Genomic DNA, 15,979 nt, shown 5'->3' on the forward strand with positions numbered 1-15,979 from the left:
GGTGGTCTAGCTGAGGTGTCGTTAGTGTTCAGGGCATGTGGCCATTGAGGATGTTTTTATTCGAACAGTGGAGAAGAGTTAACGAGTCAATCTTAAAATTGTATGATAGCTACCTCTGTCGTATCATACAGACAAGACTGCAGCGAGGGAAGTGCTAACAACGCTATAAATGCTACGTGTTCGCTTCAGGTTTGCGCGCCGTGTCCGGAGACACTCTGCTGTGAAAGTAAGGCCAGAAACGTACTCAACACAAGTACGCCAACACAAATGCCGTTCTGTACTAACTCAGCGTACTTGCTGTGACAGTTAAAACACTCAGTACTCGTGTGGGCGATAGAGGATCGTTCCTACAGTGTCTGCGTCCTACGTGAAGTGTGTTTACTCAGCCCCAGTCTGCACCGCGGCGGCTAAACAAACATCACATGCAGCAGCTACATTAAGAAAGGATGGCCGCAGCTACTCTCACTGATCTGATTTGATACAGCCTTTGTTGTACTCTGTTGTACTTATAACTTAATAAATACATTACGTCCCTACACCATGTAAAACTGATGCCTCCCAAGCTGAAGTTCAGTTAGATAACACATTTCGCTGGCTAAAAGAACCTGTCGTTGATTTCAAGCTGAACATAATGAAATGGACAAAGATGTCCACCTGCTCATGATGTGCGTGCATGCACACCCATTTACGGCATTTGGCAGACTCTCTTATCCAGAGCAACTTACAGTTTGATCATTTTACACAGGTAGGCAAAGGTGGTATTAGGAGTCTTGCCCAAGGACTCTTGTTAAGTGTAAATTGTCAAGGACTGCATACCATGAATAAAGTGCACAAAATTAAATGGTCCTTATCTATCAAATACATTGCTAAAATGTCAGTAAAGCAGGAAATAGTGTCAGTATCACAGTTTGTAGATATAGATGAAATATTGCAGAGCACTATGCCAAATATTTTGCATAGACATTTTGATTTATGTCATGGAGAAGTCGCAGAATTCCACTGTTTAAAAAGTGTACGAACCTGGGTATATGAACGTCATCTGACATCCAGGCTGCACTGATCCCCCATTTGGATAGAAATCAATATGGCCCACATTCTGCGAGATTCCCACCACCAGCCCGATGCCAGTCTTGGAAAACGTGTGGATGGCGTCCACAAACTTGGCATCATCAGGAGACAGTTTTTCACTGGCATTCACTTTCTGAAAAATGGGGCCTGCAGGATCCAGACCTGGCCAGGAACAAAAAATAAATAAATAAAGATTACAATTACAACAGTGCAGTATCAGTCCAGTTGCAGTATTTTGACTAACTGTTAGAAGCAAAGTGTGTTTTTTTATCTTTAGTTTGTTGGTGATAAACTAAATGTTTTTACTTCATTCCTACTAACCGCCATGGCAAAGTAGATTAGGTACTCTTCGTACAGTTCTGCACAGTTAAGAGATCTGATACCAACAAAGTCGGGCAGCGACATGACTTGATGTAGCCAGTAGCACATATAATCTTCTCTAGTGGAAAATGTACATATAGATTTGTAGATACAGAGATTTGGTACACAGATATATGGAAGAGCCTGTCCTTTTTTTGAGCTTTGAGCTCACATCACTAGCTTAAGTTGTTACTGCTGGTTCAGAACAGCTGCTTCTTGGCTCTGATCAAAACCTTTTGAATATTATAACCAGTAATGGTAGGTGACTATCTGATACATCTAGTAGATATTTCTAAATAACCTCAAGGATTTGCCAACAGCCAGCATACAGCCTCCCTGTCTCCCTCACTAGCAATTATGGCCAGCCCATTTCTATGTCCAACTTGGGCCTTTGCCACTGTTGTCAGAGCCCTGTAACAGCCACGGGTCCTGCATGATCATCTGAAGCATGCTTTGACAGACTGAAGCATGGACTCGCGCATGTAATATGATGTAAGTATACCAGAGGCAAGAGCACATCTAGAACCATGCTCAAATGTTAACCTTCTTACAAGTCATCAACTGAATCCACAGCCTCCACCACCAAGCAGGAGACATTATAACATCCATACTGGCACATAAGGTGTATGATTCATAATGGTAGATCATCGTTACTCATGGCACCACAGCTGGGCTGTGACACTCTGCAACTACCATGCCTGCCAATAGAATCCTTGACTTCAGCAGGATGAAACTTTGTCCACCTCTATTATCACTTTATCTTTTACTACAATGGACGTTTTAGCCACTCTGACTTGTAGCTCCCAATAAATTGGCTGGCCCATCTGCCTGTGTCATGCAGAAACACTGAAATGTCCAGGGCAATGATTCAGCTAAGGAGGTTCTGGAGCAGTGTGTTTAAGTGTCTGAGTTCATGCAGGCCACATAGTTCAGATCCCTGCACTGCCAGCCTCCACCACAATTATTCTTGCATGAATGACTGAAGCATTGCCACCTGCACTAAGAACTTGTCCAGTAACACACAGGTCAAGAGCAGAATCTTAGTCATGGAACAACAAAGTAGCCCAATGGTCTGTCCTCAGGTCAGATACACTATATTGCCAAAAGTATACACTCATCTGCCTTTACACGTGTATGAATTTAAGTGACATCCCATTCTTAATCCATAGGGTTTAATATGATGTGAGCCCATCCTTTGCTACTATAACAGCTTCAACTCTTCTGGGAAAGTTTTCCACAAGGGTTAGAAGTGTGTTTATGGGAATTTTTGACCATTCTTCCTGAAGCACATTTGTGAGGTCAGACACTGATGTTAGATGAGAAGGCCTGGCTCACAATCTCAGCTCTATCCATCCCTAAGGTGTTCTGTCAGGTTGAGGTCAGGACTCACTCATCCATGTCTTTAAGGACCTTGCTTTGTGCACTGGGACACAGTCATGTTGGAACAGGAAAGGGCCATCCCCGAACTATTCCAACAAAGTTGGGACCATGAAATTGTCCAAATCTCTTGGTCTGCCGAAGCTTTAAAAGTTCCTTTCACTGGAACTAATCTACATTGATGGACAGTGTGTGGAGAGGGTGTCCAGCTTCAAGCTCCTGGGGGTGTATATGGATGCAGATCTCCAATGGGGTTCTAACACCTCAGCGGTAGTGAAGAAGGCCCAGCAGCGTCTCTATTTCCTGAGAACCCTTAAGAAGCTGAATCTGGAAAAGAAACTGTTGACTGTCTTCTACCGCTGCTCCATTGAGAGCGTTTTGACGTACTGTATCTCTGTGTGGTTCTCCAGTTGTACCATAGCACACAAAAAGGCCATACAAAGGGTCATCAACACGGCACAGAAGGTTATTGGACACTCCCGCCCCTCCCTGGAAGACCTCTACAGAACTTGCTGTGTCAGGAGGGCTTACACAATCATCAAGGACAGTACACACCCAGGACATAGGATGTTTGAACTGCTGCCCTCAGGCAGACGTTACCGACACCTCAAAACAAGGACAAACCGTTTGAGGGACAGTTTTTTTTTTTTTTTTTTTTTTTTAATTGTATATTTATTGGATTTTATAATTAACAGAGGGAAACAACAACAAAACAACAACAAATCAGAAAAAGAGGAGAAAAAGAAGAGAGTAATGTAGAATAAGATAAAATAAAATATAATAAAACAAAAACATATGTTAATCGCCACTATGATATATGCAATTTGACATTATTGCAAAATGTTCAAGAATGAGTGAAAGGGTATGGTAAAAAAGTGTTAGGTAGTAATTACATAGAAATTACAATGCAGGCAGGGGTACAGATGAGGTGCAAGAAGAAAGATCATAAATCCTCCAACACTTTCCAAACTGGTGACCATATTTCAGAGAATTTTTGTTGTCTGTTATGCATTTCAAACGTGAGTTTTTCTAGTGGAAAGACATTCGACAGTTGTGTCAGCCACATCTTGACTGTTGGGACAGTTGGAGTTATCCAGAGCAGTAAAATACATTTCTTTGCTAGGTATGACAGTGAACCCATCAGGTAGGATTGGTTTCCATTTAGCACCCCATTGGGATCATGAGCCAAAAGATACAAACATGGTGACATGTGGAAATGTTTTTCTAACATCTTCTGAATGACCTGATGAACATCTTTCCAGAATACTTGGATTTTAGTGCACTCCCAGAACATGTGCATAAATGTACCTGTATCAGAGTTACACTTAGGACATAGTGGAGATGGGTTTTTACACATCTTATACAGACGTGAAGGTGTTAAATAAGATCTAAAAAAGAATTTGAAATTCTGTTCTTGGATGTTAATGGAAGTGCAACTAGGAAATATTTTCTTATGCATATTATTCCAAGAGTCATCGTCAAATTTAATAGAAAGATCTTTCTCCCAGGCCTGTCTCAATGGATTGTAACATGGCTCAGTGACATCAAAGAATGTAGAATACACATACGATATTTTACACAGACGAGGATTTGGCTTAATAAGAACATTTTCCATGTCATTCAACTCCGTTCGGAGTTTGGTTTCTTTGGAGCTTATGAAGTGACGTACCTGAAGGTATTTATAAAAATCTGATTTGGGGACCTTAAACTGTTCTGTTATCTGCTCAAAAGACATTAGACTTTGTCCGTATATGCAGGATAGATCTCTTATTCCAGATTTGACCCATGTATGTAGTCCTATAGACCTTAGTTGAGAGGGGAAGTCTGGGTTATGGCAAATTGGAGAGTACAGTGAGATATTTTTTGGGATTTTTAGATATTGTCTAACGTCTTTCCAGGCCAAGAGTGTGTTATAAACTGTGTATTTGTCTTTTAAACTGTGACATTTTTCTAAATTGTTTATAAATGGGAGAGATTTTAACTCCAATGGTTTGCAGGACAAAGACTCAATTTCAACCCATTTAGAATCATGTCTATCTAAGAACCAAGATAGCATTTGTACAATTTGTGCTGACCAATAGTATAGTTGGAAGTTTGGTAAAGAGACCCCTCCCTGGTTTTTCGTTTTAGTGAGTATTGAGAACCTGATTCGAGGTTTTTTCTTATTCCAAATATATTCCGTTATTCTGGAGTTTATATTCTTGAAAAAACTAGCAGGTATGTAGCACGGGAGAGTTCGGAAAAAATAATTAAGTCGGGGCAGGACATTCATTTTAATTACATTAATTCGGCCAAAAAAGGAATTTGGGAGAGCGGTCCAGACACGCAAATCCTGCTCAATTTTGTCCCAAAGTGGTGTATAATTGGTAGTGAATAAATTGTTCAAATTGGGTGTAATTACTATGCCGAGGTATTTAAATCCGGTGTCAGAGATATGGAAGGGAGTTATCTGCCGTATATTGTCACTTTGTGAAATATTGATTGGTAGGGCCAGCGATTTATCCAGGTTAATTTTATATCCAGACACTGAGCTGTAGTCAGAGATCAAATCTAAGACTATATTAACAGAAGCGTTTGGATTGGACAAGTACAGAAGGACATCGTCTGCATAGAGGGAGATACGATGGTCTTCTCCACCAATCTTGATGCCTGTGAGGCGTGTACTATTTCTGATTGATTGGGCCAGAGGTTCAATTACCAGACAAAAAAGAAGTGGAGAGAGCGGACAGCCCTGACGACATCCCCTGCTCACTGGGAACACATCTGAATGAAAATTATTAGTATTGACCACTGCGTTTGGATAAGAGTAAAGCGATTTAATCATATTTATAAAAGACGAACCCAAATTAATCTTCTTTAGTACCGCAAATAAGAAATCCCAGTGAACCCTGTCAAAAGCTTTTTCTGCGTCGAGAGAAACAATAAAAGCTGGATCTGGATTTCTGCTAAGGTGATCTACAATGTTTAGAGCACGGCGTACATTATCTGAACCATGTCTTGACCTCACGAATCCTGTTTGATCTGGATGTATCAAGCGTGGCAGCAGGGCATCCAGTCTGCGTGCAAGGACCTTGGCAACAATTTTAAAGTCCACATTCAATAAACTGATTGGTCGATAAGACGAACAGTCCGATGGATTTTTATCTTTTTTTAAAATAAGAGAGATGGAGGCAGTCTTCCATGAATTTGGTATGACATTGTGTTCGTATATATGATGGAGGGCGGGCATGAGTATAGGTTTTAGTTCGGGCCAGAACTTCCTGTAGTACTCTACGGGATACCCGTCCAATCCTGGGGCCCTCCCGGTGGGCATTGATTGAATTGCATCCCAGACTTCTCTCTCTGTGAATGGGGCACTAAGGGTTGCTTTTTCAGATTCTGTAGCCGATTGTAAGGAGATCTTGTCTAAATAATTTTCACTATTCACATTGTTTGGAGGTGGACACAAGTAGAGATTTTTATAAAAATTTGTGAATGCTTCATTAATTAAATGTGGGTCGTATGTAATGCTCCCATTATTTGTCCTAATTGCTTTAATGGATTTCATGGTCTGTTCTGCTTTTAGTTGGGAAGCCAATAGTTTACTTGATCTGTTGCCATATTCGTAAAATTTCTGTTTGGTTAGGAAGAGAAGTTTCTTTATATAATCTGTGTAATTGAGATTGAACTGTGTCCTGATTTTGGTTAACTGATTCCAATTCTCTGTGGTGGGTGTGTGTTTATGTTGACGCTCCAAGTGTAGTAGTTTAGCCTCCAGGGCGCGTTGCTTTGCTTCTCGCGATTTTTTAATAAAAGAGCTCTGGCAAATTATTTGCCCACGAATTGTTGCTTTGGCTGCATCCCAAATAGTGCCCGGGGATACTGGGGAGTGTTGATTATCTGACCAATAATTCTTCAGTGAGTCCCGAATTGATTCACAAAAAGCATCATTGTTCAACAAAGACAAATTTAACTTCCAGTTTTTTGTTTTTGGTGAGGATACATAAAAGTTGCAGTTTAAATAGACTGGACTATGATCAGAGAGCAGTATGGGTCCAATCTCACATGCTGTTACTGTGTGGATATGAGTGGTATGCATAAAAATATAATCTAACCTGGAGTATAATTGATGAGGATTGGAATAAAAAGTATAATCTTTCGTCAGAGGGTGGCGCTCTCTCCACACATCAATCAGCCCAGTGTCTTCACAGAGTTTTTTAAGTATTTGGGGGGATTTTGGATTCGTCAATGGTGAAGGTGATGATCTGTCCAGTGCATCATTAAGAACGCAGTTAAAATCACCAGCCAAAAGACCAAATTCTGTACAGTGTTGGTTAAATAGTAAAATGATATGGGACATAAACTGAGGACGATCTTCATTTGGAGCATACACATTCATTATGGTAATAGTTTTTCCCAGAATTGAACCGATAATTAAGATGAAACGGCCTTCAGGGTCTCTTATTTCAGAATCGAGAATAAACGGAATATTTTTGTTGATGAGGATAGCCACGCCCCTTTTGTTAGATGTAAAGGAGGAGAAGTAAACTTGTCCTACCCAATCACGTTTAAGTTTGGCATGTTCTTTGTCTGTAAGATGAGTTTCTTGAAGTAATCCTATTGAGACTTTATCTTTCTTTAACAATGTTAAAATTTTCTTCCTTTTGATAACATTACCAATACCCTTAACATTAAATGTTACCATCCTTAAGGCATCATTCATGATGAGTATAAATTAAAAGCAGAATGAAAATAATGATGCATGACAAAAACAATTTGTGTGGCGATAAACTGAACATTTTTACAAAGAAGGAAAAAAAGGATAAAATAACGTAACAAAAACCCAGGCCCACCCCCCCAGCTCCGTCCCCAATTGACGGAGCAGAAAGAAACAAATCTAGTTGGTCACCCAAATTGGACATGTCCCGAAAAAAACAAGTCAGTCCACAAGGACTAGCTACAGCTCCTAATATAAGATGTGTCAGTGGTGAACCCCACAATGAGAACTAAAATAGGGTTATAATACAAAAACACTGCACACATTATTATTATTATTACTGAGTTATAACCCTGTAACACGATTATGTGAGTGGGAATTCACAGTTAGTGTTTAGTCTCTCCGGAAGAGGAAAAAAGTTAAGATCCACATGAAGTCAGTGCGGACTCACTCAGAACCAAGGGAATCCAAAAAATCCGTGGCAGATTTTGGGTCCTCGAACAGCCGAACCTGGCCCTCGTGAACGCAGCGGAGTTTAGCGGGGTATGCGAAGCCTCGGAACATGTTGCGCTGAATCATACGTTTGAGCACCGCATCGAAGGCGCGGCGTCTCCGGAGTACATCCGCTGATAAATCCGCATAAAAACGGAGCCGCGATCCTTTATACGACACATCCCGCTTTTTAATAGCCGCCTTCAGAACAGCCTCTCTGTCTGTGTACCGTAAGAAACGGATAAGGACGCTCCGCGGCCGTGAGCCCGGCGCTGGTACGGGAGCGAGAGAGCGGTGGGCCCGCTCGATGTCGATCGCGTGAAAGTCCTGCGGGAGACCGACCCAAGAGGGAAGCATATCCTGCAGAAACTGGACCAACGGTACAGAACCTGCTGCATTCTCGCATAATCCAATTAGTTTCAGATTCTTACGGCGACCTCTATTTTCCAAATCGTCCACTTTTGTCTGTAACTGGGCCACGGCCGTGGTCAGCGATGTTACGGTCATGGACATGTTCTCCCCCGTGTCCTCACACGCGGAGATTCTGTGCTCGGCCTCGTCGAGTCTGTTCTCAGTAGATTGAATCCGCTGAGTAAGAGTACTGATGTTACTTTCCATGGTCGAAATAGATGAAACAATTGTATTTAATCGTCAATCCATGATGTCTAACCGCGAGCCGATGGTTTTAATCTCTTCTAAGATCCGGGCCGCGCTAGCTTCCATATTAGCTTGCGTAGCTAGTTCGTCTGCGGCTTGAGGATCTTTTTTCTTTTGTCTTTGAGGACGAGACGAAGAGAAAATGGAAAAGTCTTTCTCGCTCCTATCTTTTGACATGATCAGGCGTCAGTTTTTAAGAAATATGTGATCTCTTCCGGAGAAAAACACTAGTTTAAAGACTTATAGGAGCAGAGCCATGTTTCAAGCAGCCATCTCCTAGCTGGTCACGTGACACCCCGAGGGACAGTTTTTATAAGAGGGCCATATCCCTGTTAAACAAAACCTATACAGTTCACCGGTGGGCAGATGTTTCTGTCTGCCTACAGGGATAAGTGCAATGACCCATGCTGCTAAAACAAAATCTAATGTGCAATAATTGATGCTGCAAATGTCAATTTCTTCACTGTGTATATAGGAAATCACTTGTGTATATAGGAAAGCTTAGTGTGTAAATAGGAGAGCTTAGTTAATTTATGCTTACACCTGTATAGTTAACCATAGCTCTATTCTGTTATATTTAATTTGTTTATATTTTAAAACGTTTCTATTTTATATTTAAACTTTCTATTTCTATTGCACCAAGAGGGGAGGGGGGGCTGTAAACCACTTTCGTTGTGCAAATGTACAAGTACAATGTGTAATGACAATAAAGGTTCATTTCATTTCATTTCATTTCAACTAAGGGGCTGAGCCCAATTCCTGACAAACCAGCCCACATCATTATCCCCCAACCACCAAACTTTACACTTGGCACAATGCAGTCAGACAATTACTGTTCTCCTGGTTACCGCCAAACCCAGACTCATCAATCAGATTGTCAGACAGAGGAGCGTGATTCATCACTCCAGAGAACACGTCTCCACTGCTCTAGAGTCCAGTGGCGGCGCTTTACACCACTCCATTTGACACTTTGCATTGCACTTGGATATGTAGTCTTGGATGCAGCTGCTCGGTCATGGAAACCCATTGCATGAAGCTCTCTACGCTGTTCTTGAGCTAATCTGAAGGCCACATGAAGTTTGGAGGTCTGTTGCCATCGACTCTGCAGAAAGTTGCCGACCTCTGTGCACTATGTGCCTCAGCATCCACTGACTCAGCTCTGTCATTTTACATGGCCTGCCTCTTCGTGGCTCAGTTATTGTCATTGCCAATCGCTTCCACTTAGTTATAAAACCACTGACAGTTGAATGTGGAATATTTAGTAGCAAGGAAATTTCATGACTGGACTTGCACAGGTTGCATTCTATCACAGTACCATGCTGGAATTCGCTGAGCTCCTGAGAGCGACCCATTCTTTTACAATTGTTTGTAGAAGCAGTCTGTATGCCTAGGTGCTTGGTTTTATACACGTGCCCATGGAAGTGATTGGAACACCTGAATTCAATGATTTGGATGGGTCAGTGAATACTTTTGGCAATATAATGTATGCGGATCTTGGTGACAATTTCACAAAGCAACAGATTGGATTGCTGCCACTGGCTCACAATGCATACAGAGGTATAGCTGATAAAGAGCCCACACCAAGGAGAGTATTATCCGCCAATTACATAAATCTCCCTTCATGCGGCCACTTCAGCTTCACTCAGTCCTATTCCACAGGATGGTACCTCAGTATGGAAGGTCAGTATTAGTAGAACAGTAACTTATGAATGACTGTCAGAGCTGTGAAGTTACTCGAAGTCTGTGTAAAGAGGTCTGGAGGACCACTTCCATGTGACCAGGGTATTTCTATTACTGCCTGCATCACAAACATCTCTGCGTGACATCTTGACCTATGCGTAGGTGTATGAAAAGCATCAACTGTGCTTCCCATCACTTCTGGTGGTCATCCAGAACACATTTACAACAAGCATTTTTTATTGAACTCATGTGGTGTATCAATAAAGATGTTTGTTATATATAGCTACAGAGAACATGAAGTCCTCCTCAACAAAAGGACTCTGTGAACCTATAAATGGTCAGCTAAGAATAATTTAGTTAGAAAAATTAACATCCCTACCCCTAGAAGTAAACATAATCCACAAAAATTAGATAGGATTATGTTGTCTTTAATTTTTCTAAATATGTTTTACTTCTATTTTACCACTTTTTGTAAATCCTTTGTTTTTATTCCCACAATATTCAGAAAGAGAGAACTACGCTGTCTGCATTGAAGATAACAGTTATTACCAGTTATTTTAGACTGCTCTTTTACCCTTTCTGTTATTTTTCTCTGCTCTGTGGTTTCTTTTCATGTATTTTCAGTAATCAACCCAATCCTAGCTTTTCCCTGACTGGAATTTAAAGTAGAGTAAAAAATCTATCTATTGTCTCCATGGAAACTAAAGTACCTGTTATCCGGCCCAACTTTCTGGCTCCTTTAAACTGACTTCCTGCAAACCCAGCCACATGTGCTCCTACGCTGTAACCGATCAGGTGAACCTTATCCATGGAGAGCTGGGTGGTCTCCTGTGTAGAAGAGAAAGGGTGCCCACACATGTTATTGTAATTTACCATCCACACATTTTGGCAGAAGCACCACATGGTGATGTATTATATATACAGGCAGCTCTTAACACCTCTGCTACTTACTCTGAACACCTGCGTGACATGGGTGTCCTATCTTTACTGTATAAATTGCCACCAACAAAGCAGGAGCACACCTGATCAGTTATTCAACCACTAAGACCAATTGGTTACACGATTAGAATCAGGTGTGCTCCACCTTGTTTGGAATAACAAACAGCTACATACTTTGCAAATAAGATTGGACACCTCAACAATAAGAGATTATTTTGCACATTTCAGCAGCGATATAATGACATGTGCTGAGTGAGTGTTTTTTTTTTCCTAACATAAAGGGCTTCATTACCTCCAGCCACTGCAGCAGAGTCGCCACATCGAAGCCCACTTGCCTGCTGTTCTTGACTGCGACTGAATAAGGCTGTAGGGCTAAGGGTCTCCAGTCACTGATCAGTACATTCACATGCTCCAGTTTTGTCTTGAGGGCTGAAGCCATGCTGAATATCCACTCTTCCATAAGTCCGTTTATCTACATGGAGGCAGTGGAGATGAAAGTCAGTGCAGGTTGGTAGAACATTTGCAGCAGTTACATAGTAGTTATTGCATTTCCTTATGCTTCTAACCATTCTGTCCATCTCCACTCTACCTACATCATACCTTTGGCTGCTTTCAAGCCTTCACAATAATAGACATCTGTCTAGATGTTGTGGCTGCCTCCAGGTATATTTAAATATACTAGGAATGTGGCAGAGCTGAGAATCCCCCCCCCCAAACAATTTGTAAGCACTGTCTAGATTCCTGTTTTTTGTTCTGTTGATGTAACAGTAAAAAATAAAAAATCAAAGCCATCCTTACCGACCAGCCATGAATGATGATCATCAGCGGGCTGCTTGTGTTGTAGTTACATGTATGGAGAGTGCTTGAATTAAATGGTATGATTTCACATGTATCCTCAAACTCATTGCCTTGTAAATGCATGTGAAAAGTTGACTTCACCACTGGCGGCACATTCACTTCATTAGTCTGCTGAACCTCCCCAACAGGAGCTAAAAATAGAGTCAGATACGTAAGTTGAAGAACCTTGCATTTTCAAAGCAATCTCTGCCAGATGTGATTTACCCTCTGCTTTAACATTTGGATTTTTCCATGGCAAGCGTTCAAAGAGTATGGCTAGAAACATGCAATTAAAGTGAATCACGGACTACATCTGTTGAAAAAAAAGGCCTTAGTGTGTAGTCCTTTCAGTTTCTTTCATAGTCATGAACATCGTTTACTTATCCTACACTGTAAAATAGACACAGTGGAAACCATTAGTTATGGAAAGATTTCACGTACCTGTAGTATTTCCACTCGCTTTAACTCCCTCAGTGACTGTTTGGATTAACAGAAGAAAAGAAAGGGCTGTTGGTATGACCTTCATCCTTGGTCTGCTCAGTCCAACTTCAGCGTCAAACTCAGTTCCAGGAACAGAGGGATGGTTACGTATCCACAGACTTGTCTTGACTGGTGGAGTGATTCACAGATAGGAAGCTGTCCCTGCTGCTGACAAAGAGAGAGAGAATGAGAGAGAGAGAGTGAGAATAAGCATGTGGAGGTGGAGTGGAGGAAAGGGTGAGGGAGAAGAAAAGGAATTTCCTTGCTCTGATTGGCTAGTTCTGTTTAGCGGGGGAGGACAAAATGATGGTCCATTGAAGGAAAGAAACAAAGAGACAGACATTTGATGTTGGCTTTAGGTTGATATGAATAGCAACAAGACTTTCATTTGCATCATTTTATACAACCTTGTACATTTATCATAGTAAACAACATGAAATCAGTGTTTGCCTTGTTTCTTATTACTGTTTTGCTCTGCATAACAGCATCGTTTGTGACTACACTAATGAAAGTGAAAGGAATGTGAAAGGAATGATTCAGTAAATACAGGAATTGCAATGCAAACTAGCCAAGCCTTTCTTAGATTATAGAAGCACATAATAAAACTTTGGTCTCTGGCCATTTAAGGGGTTATTTTAACGAAGCTGCATGAACAAGCAACTGCTACTTAGTGTGGCATATGGCAGTTGACAAATTTTATTACTGTTTTGTTGACGCATATGAGTCTAAAACAGAACCTGAGTATTTTTTAGAGAAGCAAGACCCATTGGTTGTGTGTGTGTGTGTGTGTGTGTGTGTGTTTGGGAGGGGGGGTGGGGGAGGGTACAGCCTCTTTGTTTATCTTCTGGCAGGACAGAATGGCTTTCTATGCCTAATTTATTAAGATTAACACCCAGGAGGTCACATACAGTTGTATAAAATGCTCTGATCTAAGATAGTCAGATAAACCAAACTTCTTGAGAACAAAGTACCACTAGATTACACTTATTGCTTTAAACACACAGGTACACACTCCTGCATCCCTGAATGCCCCCACCATCCCCTGATACATAATGTCTGGAAGCTGTGCATCTGATTGTGGCCTAAATATACTTTTTCTCTCTGTTCTTGTGGCTTGTTCATCGTTGGTTAAAACAAACAATACAAAAAGGCTGTTTCAAACAAATGAATGCACACAAAGCTGAGGATATACCTGGGTGATTTATAGTGACTGCTAAGGTATGTTATTAGAGTTTTACTGAGGCAAATCCCAGCACAGACAGGTAGGTATAATGCTGACATATTCAAAATCATAAAGAAAGAAGGCTAAGTTCAAACCCAGAGGTAACAAGAAAACACAGATAAAAACACACAAGAAAAAACTAATATAAACAAGGCCAAATGTGTATAAGCACAGTATGGTTTGTTTCTCTGTTTCAAAGTCTTAGTAGAAAACACCCTTAGTCTTACTAGGAAAACTCCATATTATCAATCACGCCTGTGTCTTGTAATTTAGGGACTAATCTTGTTTAACAAGACACAGGCGCGAGTGATAATAAGGGGGTGGATCTGTGAGCAGGAGCAGACTATGCTCAGTGATGCTAGACACCCAAAGACACCCTACACACCCAAACAGAATAAGGCTAATTATTCTTTTTTGGACTCCTGCCACAGATGGCCGTGGCATCATCAGAGATTGAACTTGCAATCTCCCAGTGACAGGGCCAAAGTATAGATGCTGGTGCCATTTGGTAGCCTTGTCGAAATCTAGTCTTGCTTTGGGTGCCACTGGACGCTGCTGAAAGTAGCAATGTCCACTAGGACTCCCATTGTATAAGAAAGCCAGCAAGAAACTCCCTTAGTGAATTCCACCAGACGCTAGCGGAAGGGAGTTCCCATAAGGGTGTTTTTTTGTCACAAGTGCACTACTGTTGGGGCTGACTCACCTCCTTTTGCTGTGTGGACGCAGCTGGAGCACTGCCCCAATGAAACAGCCACAAACCAATGTGACGGCAGGCATTTCTCAGGGCTCTCTGGCTTCATTCTTGGGCAGCTAAGCAAATGAAGAAGCAGAGTGAAAGTCAAAACAAGGGCAAGCAAGTTAAATGCACATATACAGTGGCAAGAAAAAGTATGTGAACCTCTTGAAATTTTATGGTTTTCTGCATTAACATGTCATGAAATGTGATCTGATCCTCATCCAAGTCAAGCATATCGACAAATATAATGTGCCCAAAATAATAACACAAAATATTTTTTATCCTTCATATCTTCATTGAGAACAACAATGAAAACATTATAGTGCTAGTGGATAAAGTATGTGAACCCTTGAGTTAATGATCTCAAAAAAGCTAATTGGAGTCATACCTGAAGTCTTGTTAAGAAAATGAGTTTGGAGGTGTGTACTAGAGCTACTTTGACGGATAAAAACCACTTAGACTTTTTGAGTTTGCTCCACACAAGAAGGATATGCGTATGTAAGCCATGCCTCGCCAAAAAGAGCTTTCAAAGGATCTACGATCAAAAATGGTTGCTTTACATAAAGCTGGAAAGGGTTACAAAGCAATTTCAAAGACTTTAGAAATTCACCAGTCTACAGTAAGGCAAACAATCTACAAATGGAGACAATTTGGGACTGTGGCTACTCTGCCAAGAAGTGGGCGCCCAGTCAAATTGACCCCAAGAGCACAATGGAGACTTATCAATGAGGTAAAGAAACAACCCCGAGTGACAGCCAAAGATTTGAAGGCGGCATTGATGCAGGCTAACATATGTGTTCATGAATCTACAGTTCGTAAAACTTTGAACAAGCAGGGTGTCTATGGCAGGACACCACGAAGGAAGCCGCTGCTTACTAAAAAGAACATTGCTGCATGCCTGAAGTTTGTGAAAGAGCACATTGACACTTCACAACGGTACTGGCAAAATGTTTTGTGGACAGATGAAACTAAGATTGAACTATTTGGAAAGAACACGCAGCGATACATCTGGCATAAAAAAGGCACTGCACATCACCATAAAAATATCATCCCAACCGTCAAGTATGGTGGAGGGAACATCATGATTTGGGCCTGCTTTGCTGCATCAGGGCCTGGTCAGCTTACAGTCATTGAGGGGAAGATGAATTCCCAAGTGTATCAAAAAATTCTACAGGATAATGTGAGAGAGTCTGTATGCCAGCTGAAACTCTATAGAAGTTGGGTGATGCAACAGGACAATGACCCAAAACACCGGAGCAAGTCCACAACAGAACGGCTTATGAAAAACAAAACCCGCCTTTTGGAGTGGCCAAGTCAGAGCCCAGATCTCAACCCTATAGAAATGCTATGGACTGACTTGAAGAGAGCTGTACACATCAGGCATCCAAGGAACATGACAGAGCTAAAGCAGTTCTGCCAGGAAGAATGGGCTAAA

The 15,979-nt window shown here is 41.3% G+C and overlaps 1 protein-coding gene across 1 annotated transcript in view; it reads right to left on the reverse strand.

Annotated features, from left to right (window-relative positions):
* LOC108428396 (hepatic triacylglycerol lipase) overlaps positions 1–12,769 on the reverse strand; it is a 15,903-nt gene extending 3,134 nt beyond the window's left edge. The window contains exons 1-5 of the mRNA XM_017699347.2: positions 12,548–12,769; positions 12,068–12,258; positions 11,562–11,741; positions 11,041–11,158; positions 1,021–1,230 (exon numbers count right to left, since the gene is read on the reverse strand). Coding sequence (XP_017554836.1) covers positions 1,021–1,230; positions 11,041–11,158; positions 11,562–11,741; positions 12,068–12,258; positions 12,548–12,632 — 784 coding nt within the window. The 5' untranslated portion in view covers positions 12,633–12,769. The remainder of the gene's footprint in view (positions 1–1,020; positions 1,231–11,040; positions 11,159–11,561; positions 11,742–12,067; positions 12,259–12,547) is intronic.
* Positions 12,770–15,979: the final 3,210 nt, after the last annotated feature.

Source organism: Pygocentrus nattereri, chromosome 11 (genome assembly GCF_015220715.1).
Source record: "Pygocentrus nattereri isolate fPygNat1 chromosome 11, fPygNat1.pri, whole genome shotgun sequence".
Lineage (NCBI taxonomy): Eukaryota > Metazoa > Chordata > Actinopteri > Characiformes > Serrasalmidae > Pygocentrus > Pygocentrus nattereri.